Source organism: Crocodylus porosus, unplaced genomic scaffold (genome assembly GCF_001723895.1).
Source record: "Crocodylus porosus isolate Cpor-Errol unplaced genomic scaffold, CroPor_comp1, whole genome shotgun sequence".
Taxonomy (NCBI): Eukaryota; Metazoa; Chordata; order Crocodylia; family Crocodylidae; genus Crocodylus; species Crocodylus porosus.
The window spans coordinates 92,865,606-92,876,821 of NW_017728943.1; the positions used below are offsets into that span (position 1 = coordinate 92,865,606).

General features: G+C 39.8%; 1 protein-coding gene across 4 annotated transcripts in view; it reads left to right on the top strand.

Annotated features, from left to right (window-relative positions):
• RGS7 (regulator of G-protein signaling 7) overlaps window positions 1–11,216 on the top strand; it is a 494,829-nt gene that overhangs the window by 316,988 nt on the left and 166,625 nt on the right. For all 4 annotated transcript variants that reach the window (XM_019549803.1, XM_019549804.1, XM_019549805.1 and 1 more), the window contains exon 4: window positions 439–489. In XM_019549803.1, the coding sequence (XP_019405348.1) occupies window positions 439–489 (51 nt within the window). The remainder of the gene's footprint in view (window positions 1–438; window positions 490–11,216) is intronic.

Sequence of the window (11,216 nt, forward strand, 5' to 3'; positions counted from 1 at the left end):
GAGATTGTGGGATCTCCTGTAACAATAAGTTAATCCATTGATTCTGCACAAAAACAACAGTAGTTCCTTCTGGGTGCATCTACATGTGCCCCTACAGTGCCGTTGTTACTGTCCTGTCATTTAATACGTCCTTTTGGAAGTACTACATGATGGCAGAGCGATTGCCTGTACTGCGCCATGCACGCAGCTTGTAGTTATTTTTAGCTGCTATGTCTCCATAGTGATGCACTATACTGAGGGATTGTGTTACTATGGTGCTATAGATGTGGCATCACGGTTTTTGCCCATGGATGCTATGTAGCCGTAGCGCATTGCTATGGCGATACAACGTCACATGTAGGTGCACCCTCTGTGTGTTACATTTACAGCAATTCAGAACCCTGTTTGAAGAGTGCCATGGGTACATTTTCTAAACTAAAAATACGTTTTTCCTCCTAGGTTCTGACATTGTTCAGTGGTTAACGAAGAATTTATCAATAGAAGACCCAGGTAATTTTTATCCTCTATCAAAATTCTGGATTGTGTGTCTATGAGGTATACTGTCTCTTTTTTTTTCTCGGTTTCAGTTAATATGACCTGGCAAAATTTGATCCATGGATTTTCAACTGTTCATTTTTACTAGCAGAGCACGCAGCAGCCAGTTTAGTGGAGCTTCCTTAAAGATCAGACTGTTTCTGAAGTCCAGTTTATTTGGACACCCTCCACTAAACAAGACAATGATCAGTAAATGCAATAAAGAGTTGCTTTAATTGGGGATGTACAAGTACAAATTCAACTCCATGGGGACATGTTCACCTAATGCCATTTTAAATGGCATCTAGACACATGTTAAACAGCTGAGCTGTTTTGTGTTTTCTTAAAGCAGAATTTACCAACAGTGTAAAGAGTATACAATAAATACCATTATTATTCTTGTTCTCTTGGTCTGTACAGGGTTGTGTATTAAATATATGGGTCTGCTCTTTTAATGGGATTTTAATTGAAGGAAAAGTAAAAAATATGAACAGAGGGATAGGATCCATGTGGCCTGGTAAATGGATCAAGGAACCCCTAAGGCCATTGCTTAGGGAGATAGGCTAGGAATTGAAAGATCTGATTTCAGTTTCATACACTGCTGTGTAACGTTAGCCAAGGCTGGCAGTCTCTGTGCCTCAGTTCCTCTTTTGGAAATATAGGAGGCATGTTGTAAGCTGGTCAGGGATTTTTCCGTGGAACATTTTTCCAACAGAAAATATTGATTCACAAAACAGCAAAGTGTAGTGTCATTGCAGTATTATTTTAGGGTGGGAGAAAAGGATTCAATATTCTGAGAAGGTTGAAACGCTCTTTGTCTAAATGTTTCTGTTGTTTCTAACATTTTGGAATGTAATACTTTAATTTATTTTTGTGGAAATTTTCTCATTTTTATTTCCTTTTGAAATGTTGTGGGGACTTTTTTTGTTCTGTTTTAGAAGAGGGAAAAAAATATGGAATTTCCTAAGTAAAGGACATTCCAGTTCTCTTTTATAAGAACATGAGAACTGCCAACAGTAGGTTAGGCCATGGGTTCATCTAGCCCACTATCCCATCTTACATAGTGGCAGGGAGTGGATGTTGATGGGGGAGGGTAAACAGGCAATATCCAGAATATTCAACCCCAGTTTCCAGCGTTCAGCTTTAATAAATATATTAAAGAATGTACCGTGATAATGGGTACTACAAAAGTCCCCAAAGTAGATGCTTGAAAGCAGCCAACTTAGCATTGTCACAGCAAAGGAGAAATTATTAGTTGCTTCCAAGTCAACATAACTTCACCTCCTTCAGTTACCAATTCATTTTAATCAAAGAAACAGTGGTCGCATGCCTGACTTCTGTTCATCATGGTCAACACACCTAATGAAATGAGAACACTTGAGACATGGCTTTGAACTACTGGCACTCCTATTGCCTTGTTTGTCAGGAACAACATGTTCACCTATCTGTTTTTATTACATTTTGAAGCTGCATTTTTCTTACTATTTGGCTGAGATGGAACTATGGCTTTGAGTTGTCAGACAGCAATGATTTGTTACAGTAGCAGTAACTGATTTTTTTTGAAATGCAGATAGGGATAGGTAATCATTCAGCTTATCTGATAAGAACTGAGAAGCACGGAAAGGAAGAAGTCTTAAACTATGAGAAAAATATGGTTCCCTTTATTAATATGTGATTTTAAAAGGCCCCTCAGATACTTTTTACTACAGTTAGCAAGGCATTTGAAAAGAATTAGGTTCTGGCAGTGTCTTATGTCCTACTACTAGGATAGGGGAAGAAGAAAACTGACCCACAAAGCCAAAGGGTGTTATCTTTATTTCATTTCATTACTGCAAACGAAAAGGCAAACCAATCTGGGACTGGCTAGCTGCTCTTACGTAGGGCTAGAGAGTCAAAATGTAACATTTACTAATGTGATACACCATTCTGCACCTAACACTATTACAAGTGGTTCAAAATTTCCCCAAAGAACCAAGAAATATTGATTTGACTACATTGAAATATATGTTTTACTAAATTTACAGGCAGCTATTAAACCACTTCATTCCATGTTGACTCATGTTTTATATTAATACAAAAGTCAAAGTATTTCCAGAACAAAACCAAGTACTTCCAGAATATTTTATTTCACAACAATTTATCAGATACACACTTTTCATTCCAATTCTGGAGAAGACCAAGGTTCAAAATCTGAATGTCCTTTGCAACAGAAACTCTGAATGTTGATGGGCAATAATTATTGTCATGAAAAATATCTATCTTCATAACTCCAAGGTTAAATTAATTTAATTTTCACAGGTTTCTCTAAGTTGCTCAGATTGAACCAATAATGAAGTGAATGGATGTTCACTTTTGAATCCAGAAAGGCAGTTAGATGCCAGCAGTGGCCCAGGTCAGAAACCAGGGGGTGCTACAGCATGCTTTCCAGCCTGCCAGCCACTGCTGAGTGCACCCTAATGCAGCCAAGCTGGTCCCATCCCTGATTGGCTGCCCAGCACACAACGCCAACCCCCTACTCCCTGCAAGGTGGGGAACAGGCCCTCCAGCTTGGTGCCAACCTGGTGCTCTGCATCAACCCATGTGGGAGAGTCCCTGGGTCTCATCAGGGGGCTCCCCCACCCCAGGCAGGGTCCCCCAAGCCCTGCTACCCATATAGAGGGGGAATTCCCTCTTCCCATCCCTCCATGCAGTCTGGTGCTGGCTCAGACCCAGGCTGGAGGGTCTGTTCCCCTAAACACATGTGGAGGTGGGGCTAAGCCAACACTCACCTGTGTTGAAATTGGGGAAGGGAGATTTCCCCTTCTGTGCTGGCAGCAGGGTTCAGAGAGCCCTGCCCAAGGCAGGGAAACCCCTTTTAACAATTTTTAATTGGGGTGAATTGGTAAAAAATCTAAACAAACCCTTGGGTCAGTCCAATGGGGTGGGGGGCTTGCACACCGGGGCTCATGGCAGGGGCTGGGGTGGGGTGGAGTACATTACCTTGCCTCCCCCCTGCCCCACCAGGCTGACAGGTACAAGCAGGACTAGGGCTGCAGAAGAGAGATTTTGCTGTCTCAGCTCTGTGTCAGCCTGGGGGTGGTACTGGCCCTTTTTGGCTGGAGCAGACAGCATGGGCCAATCTTAGCCTGCCCACCCTGTGAGTGGTGGGGGGGGGGCAGGGGAGAGGAGGTAGGGGAGTTGCAAGGGAGGTGCAAAGCATTCTGGTGTGCTGGGAGATTGTGAGTTAACTTGATCCCAGAGCAGGTCTGGGACAGATGTTCGATAGACTAGTTTAACCTAAGTTAGTTAAGTTTGTACTACATTTATCAAGGTCTACCTTGAGCTGGCTTTGGCCATTTTGAAACAGGTTTATGTGCACTGAACAGGTTCTGTTCTCTTACAGGTTTAAACTGGTTTCCTATCACTTAAACTGGTTTATGTATAGTGTCTGTCCCTAGAAATTCCCAGCATCTTCAATCCACCTTTGCATAATTTGCCAGAGTTATACTATATCTCAAGGAGAACAATGGTTATCAGTAAAATTATATCTCAGGGCATTAGAAAGCTCTTATGAATACACAAGATATTCGAATAAAGGCAAAATTGTGTTCTTCAGAGTGAAGCTGAAGTTGCTGGACTTGGCTTAATCAGGTTCTAAGGCAGGGCAGGAGACCAGAATGTATTTTTGTTCCTAGACTATGAAATTATTTTCTGGTTTAAGTAGCACTCATTGGCTTCCCTGGTACAGTGACAGATGGTTCCAATCAGCTGTGCACATATATTTCCCGCAGCCTATCACCACTTTGCCTGAAGCCCTTCTGGGTCAAGGTGTGCAAGGAGATACTGTAAATGACTTTCTACACAAGATCTCCAAGCCTCCCTCCTCAATGGTCCTTCATCATATTTGCTGCCTCTTGAATCCTCCCCATCTACAAGTGATTGGCAGAGTATTGTCCTCTTCTTTTAAAGCAGACCTTCCCACAGCCTCATCTCATCCACCTGGCTGAACATGCCCAGCTTGCTGGGGCCCCAGGCCAGTCTCCATAGAGACCCCATGGCTGGGGCTGGGCCAGGATCTCCAGGCAGTGATAGCCTGGGGCCAGGCCCTGGGACAGAGACACTTAGGGAGTTTTGGTGAGCTAATACAGGTGGTGGGGCAGGTGCTGACCTGGCCCACGACAACTCACCAAAACTCCCTAAGTGGTCCTCCAGCCCAAATAATTATTGCCTGTCCCTGATACAGGGTCTTGAATAATGGTAGAGTATAAAGGGGCACCATTTGTTTTCATTATGTCAAAAAGCATAAAAATGTTTTCTGAAAACAGCACTTTGAAAAAAATAGTGCAAGTATAATCTTTCAGAAAAAAAAATTACTGCATAGTGCTTGTATATGGGAAATAATTTACCATAGTAAATCAGTTCGTAGTATAGCTGAGCTCCCTGTTTCCTGAAACTTAAGACTTGCAGCAAAGGAAATCTCTGTCAAGAAAGCAAATGAGATAGGGGAGGTTAGACCATGCCCAATCATTCTATATTTGAAGTCATTCCTGCAGAATAGAGGAGTATTTGTTGCCAGTATATCCATGTTCATTGCATGGCTGCAGCTTTATTTTCTGCTTTTCTCCATGCCTCTTTTTAAACATTTGTGTTTGATTTGAGGCCTACTATCTAATTTTAAAAGAGCAAAAGTTATCAAAATTATTTTGAGTGTTGAGACTTGGTTGTGTCATAGCAACATGCCTGGCCTCTATGCAAACTAAAGCAATTAACTGAGTTTACAGAATTGTACAAGCTTGCACTCAGGCACTTGGGTATTTGTTTGCTAAATTGACCATTATAGGGTAAGTGTTGACTCTTCAGTAATGTTGCCAATTACCTTTAATGTGGAAAATCTACTTTGCTCTTTTTTCAAACTGATAATTAGCGCTGTGAAGTGTACCAAATTTGACCACACTAGAGAATAAAGTTCTTTTAATCCAGGGTGGGAGAGGAGGGGGAGGAAGAGGCTAAGAAGAAGGAAGTGTTTGTTTAGATCTCACAACTGAGATGTCCAAGGCATGAGTTCTATTATTGGCTTCTTCGCTGATTCCTTCGATGAACCTGAGTGTGAGTCATTTGATATCTTTATGCATCAGTATTCCAGTATATAAAATGAGAATAATATTGTTGCTTTCTTACAAATGGCAGCTAACCTGGGATCTTGTCAGTTTTGTTTGGTGCTGAAATTGGTCAGAAAGGCAAATATTTTTCTAATGAATGTGTTTATTTACAAAATATACAGAACATCTTTAAGCCTTTTTATGAAGAGATTTGTTTTTTTTGGTTATGCTTTAGTTCCCCATAATGTGAAAGCTATTAGCATCTCTCAATAAAAGAATACCTATGTCTCAGATTGTTACAAGTTCTAAGTGCCCGCCATTTTTTAAACATATTGAAACCTTTATACCTGGTAGTTATATTGGGGCAGTGGCACTGCAACATACAGTATATCAGAGCTCTTATGTCTAAAACTGCCATTGGCTGCCTTTCAATGGCACTGTTTGGAAAAGGAGATTGCAACCATCTGCTGCCAGATCACTTGTATCCAAGCTGTTCTCTGCGGTTGTCTTAACCCCCCCCATGCCGCATTCAGAGATGTACTTTACGTTGTTAAAGAAGCCATGTACTGCTAACAATTTTACAGAAATAAAAGTCACTAAACATCCTAGGCATAAGGGTACACATCTGAATAAATACTGCCAAAAGTATTTCTGAACTAGCCCTACATAGTTTGTTCTCATCATACCAATTTTTTCAAGGTAGTAAAGTGAAGCATTCTTTGAAAGGCATGTTCTTCATGATTTTTCAACTCCATTTCTTTCTATTGATTTTCCTTATATTTGATTGATGTAGCTAATTTGTAACCAGATGTCCATAGGTAGCATTGCAAACTGTGGTCACTGATCTAGTTGAATAAACAGAGAAAAGTCAGCAGTGTAACAGCTGTTTAAATTTCTTCCATTTTATTCTTAATACCAAAGTTAAAATTATCTTTACAGCAGCCCAAGTACTCAAAGGAATCTTAATAATATATTGCCCATGCTGTAATATTGCAAAGATTTAGTGGCAACATTTACTAAAAATATTAGTTTTTATTTCCCAATTTATGGAAATTCAAGGTGATTTACTTGGACTAGCATGACTTTTTTATGCTTTCTAAAACAGCAGGAAGGGAAGGAGCCAAGCAATTGGTGCATCTACATGTACTATTAGTGTGGAGCAATAAACTTCAGCACATATCGCACAAGGGTTTATTGCTCCTGGGCACCACATTTACACATGCACCTGGAACTGCAGCATGTTCAGCCAGGTTGGACCAGCCCCAACTGGCAGGGAACCCAGCTTGGTATGCTGTGGAGGTGTTGGCTGGGGTATGAGGATACTCTGGTGCAGTGGATCTCAACCTTTTTTGTACCAGGACCCACTTCAATGGCTAGTTTCAATTCAGCGCCCTTCACTCCTCACCCACTGCCTCCCAGCCCCCCCGGTGTGTGGAACAGGGATGTGTGTGTGAGGTATTGGAGGGCTCAAACAGCCCTTCGCATGCTGGAACTCTGCTAGTCTGCAAGGGAAAAGCCACGGTTCCCAACATTTTTCTCTTTTAAGGGAGAATCCATTTTTGAAATTTAAAAATTTGTTTGCGACCCTTCTGGGTTGCAACCAACAGTTTGAGAAATGCTGCCCTAGTGCAGCACTAGCTGGCAGGCAGCCCACACTGAAGCAACCTCATGCCCCAACCAGCCTCATCAGCATCTACACATGCATTGCTGCACACATAAGAATGCTGTTGTAGGATAATATTTGTATTTATAAGTACCAATCTACAGTGGACTTAATTATTTTACTGCAGCCTAATAGGGCCACATGTGTAGATGCTGAGACTTTACTGTGGAGCTAATTAGGCAGCTCCGCAGTAAACATCTCCTGTTGATGCTCCCAGTATGCACAAAGTATAACACTTAGAAGACTGGTCCAAACAGCTGTGAGCAGATAAAGCTGAACTGTTGGCTTTCATTCCAGAATTTGTTGCATAAGAACATTAACCACCTGTGAGAAAGAGATGATGATGATGATGTCAAATGAATAGCAAAAGTTCATGTATGCATTAGCAGTCCCTGTGTTGATTACACCTGTTTTAATAAATGAATTAAAATATGGACAATAAAAGTGCTCCTCCCAACTCTTTCGCTAAATATACATGAATCAAATAAGCTGACTGTGGGTAAGCCACAAACCTCTCCTTACGAAACCTGAAGTTACAGGAAACTGATCTATTTCATAGTTTCTTATTGAAATGAGTTCCCAGTTTGTAGAACATGGCAGATACTGTGATATGCAAAACCTTTAAATGACTCTTAAAGTAATACCCCTCACCTCCTCTCTCCTTCTGGATGTGATTGCTTTGAGCTTGTGAGTTGTAAAGTCTAAATGAAACTTTACATGCAGGCTCATGTGAACAGAGAGCAAAAATAAACAAGCTTCCAAGATGCTTGAGAAATGGAAAATGCCTGGTTTTGCAGACTCTCCTTCTATATTTATTTATTTGATTTCTAAGTCATCTTCCCTAAAAAGGCTCAAGGCAGTTTACAATAACAAAAACAGGTACAATAGTAAAACAATAGTAAAATAACTCCTCAAGAATACCCGAAGCTGAACTCAGCCTGCTAAAGGCCTGCCCATAAGGTCTTGCACTACTTCTGAAAATCGCCAGGCTTAGGTTCTGGCGGGAGGGAGAGATGGAGCTGAGAAACAACACCAAAGAACAATCTCCCATATGTTTTGACCAAGCAAACTTGGTGCACAAATAATCCTTTCAGAAGATTATTTTTGGCTGATGTTAGGGATCACAATGGAGCGCAAGAGAGGTAGTGGTCCCTTAGGTAAATACCACCCAGACCAATGAGTAGCGATAATAATTTCAAAGGGCCACCTTCCTACAATATTGAAACAAAACAAAAATAATATGAGCCAAACTCTTTGTATAACCCACACATACACTGAGATGTTTATTGCACCAAATTATTAGAAACCAAATTTTGAAACCTAGTGCTTTAAAAATTGACACAACACTCAGCTGATTAATAGCAGAAAGGTTTGCTTTAATAACTACCAACAAACTATAAAACTAAATGACAGACAAACAAAAGACTTTTCCTTAATATTCAATACATTAGTCCTTGTGTTATCTTAGCTGCAAAGAGATCTGTACCCAATGCAGGCAGGAAGCAGTTCTTGTACCACTTTACAGAGTATGGGTCCTTTACTCATGTGCTGGGTGGTGCAGGGTGGCTTCTTGATCTTCCCTGTACTGCACACTCTTTGCTGGCAGTTCTGTCTTGCTTTTTATACTGTTTTAATTGTATAGCTTCAAGGCGTTCCTGCTTGATAGTTGGTTAATCAAAGTCCCAAACAAAGCAGGGAAGGACAGAATTAACATATTAGACTTGTATTCTGTTTGTGTGTTTGTGAAGTTGGGAAGCTTTTGATCAAGTTGGAATCAAATGGGTTTTGATTGAATGCGATACCTTTAGGAAGTTAATCACAGAATATTATTTTTCAACAGTTATTTTGACAATGGGGCCTAATAAATAGCTGCATCAAATGGCTTATGGAGATGGTGAAGATCAGAGATCATTGAATACAATGTGTGAATTTCACTGTTTTAGCATAAACACACTAGTTTAGCATAATAAACATCTAGAAACTGAGTGCCTATTTTGAGAAATATGCCTTAATTAATTAATGCAAATGTGAGGCAGTGAGGATCAGACAATAGGTGTGAGGTAGGGTAGATGCAGTCACATAGACTGCTTTAGCATAATAAACATTCAGACATTTGTAAAACTTTAGCCATAGTGGATGTTTACTTTGGGAAATGTGTTTAAATCAAAGGGGAAATGTGTTAACTAGGTTGTATTTATAGTCATGTTTTTAGTGCACCTTAGATTTTCTCATCTCATACAGGCTTTGCTTTGAAGTGGATATTTTAGTTCTTTTGTTTTCTTTAGTGACACGCAGCTCAACTGAGATGTATATGTAGTTTGTAGGTTTCTCCCCAGGCTATTTAGCTTTCTGGCTTGCTTTCTGAGTCTTGTTATATACATGTAATGAGGGTGTCAGGTTTCTGACAATAATTTTAAGCATTGCTTTTATTTTTTTGGCTCAGGTGTGGTAGAAGGCTGAGGACTGTTATGACCGTTGTTATCTTATGGCCTGGGTCTGGTGTTGGGTATGCAAGCTTCACTTTCTCTAATGCCTGATGGGTTGTAAGCCATTAGTGGAATTTGATTTTCTTTATGGCAGGCTTGTCCCAGCCTTTGTCTTGTATTTTGTTCCAAGCTTTCACAGCTTCCATTGTCAGCAAAGTTGTGTGTCTTGGCAGTGATGGCTAGGAGCATCTGTAAACTGAAAAGTACTTAACTTTTCTTATGAAGTCAGTAGTATCTTTCTAAGTAAAGTACATGCCAATTAGTATTTTTGCCCACTGTTATGTATCATAAACTTGATCTTTATGTGCTAGCTCCAGCATTGGTAGATCATCCATAAATAACATATAAAAAAGAACATACTCTTTGTTTCTTTTTTTGAGGAAAAACTTTTCCATATCACACAAACAGTTTAACCAGGTTATCCTATGAACAAGTGACTAAAAGATTAAGAGTTTCCTTTCCACAGAATATCTCATTTCATTCCTAAAGCTTCTCTAATTCAGAAATTCCTATTCCTTTCTTGTTTATGAGGCATTCTTTTCTTGTCTTGAGATAGTCATGTATGATTAATGGCTTCTGTTTCTACCAGATTTAGTATGGTTATTGTGATTGTTCACTGAAAAAATAGACAAGTGGTTCAAAATTTCAAACCCTACCTTACAAAAGGATAGGCATATTCTGAGATCACTCTGAAATAAAAACAATTTGAGGTAACAGGTAGGGCTTTATGAAGCTTCAGTTGCTGATTTGATTTGGCCCATTTCAGTGGCTGAATCTCTAATTCCAGATTGAATCAGAAGACCCTGTACATGCAGCTCCTACTTACATTGTACTCACAGTTAATTTTGGATTCCCCCCCCCAAATCCAGATAAATATCCAGAAGTCCCAAACTTCCAAAACTTTTAGTATCCTACTAAAGGGATAGTAGGTTAATACCAGTATTATTAAGCCAGCTTTTTCTCTGAAGAAACAGATGAATCGATTTATAATATTTTTACATACTTGCCCCAGTTTATTTTGAAATCCAGATGTATGTCTCAATTTAATCATAGCTTATATCCAAACCATATGAATGAGTAGGAGAAAAGGGGCCTGAGCTTTCTCACTATAATTGGAATTCTTTGCTGAACGTCTGCTAAATGCTGAATGTAACAGAACCTTAATATAATCAGACGTTACTTATATAGATAATTATAATGGTCAATAAGATTTTGTGAATGAGTTTTAATGAATTGCAACTAAATGCTATCAACTGGCAAGGGAGATAATCATACACTTGAAGTGGTAGTGGAGATACCAACTGGGGAAAAATGTTACACATAAAGACTGGCCATCTTACTGGGACGAAAATGTACCATGCTTCACAGTAGCTGAATTATATTGGAGTTTGGATTTTTGTACCATTTTCCTGGAAGAATAAAAAAGTTGCTTTGCAAGAGCAGTCTTTGAGCTATGAACCATGGTATAACCTTTGT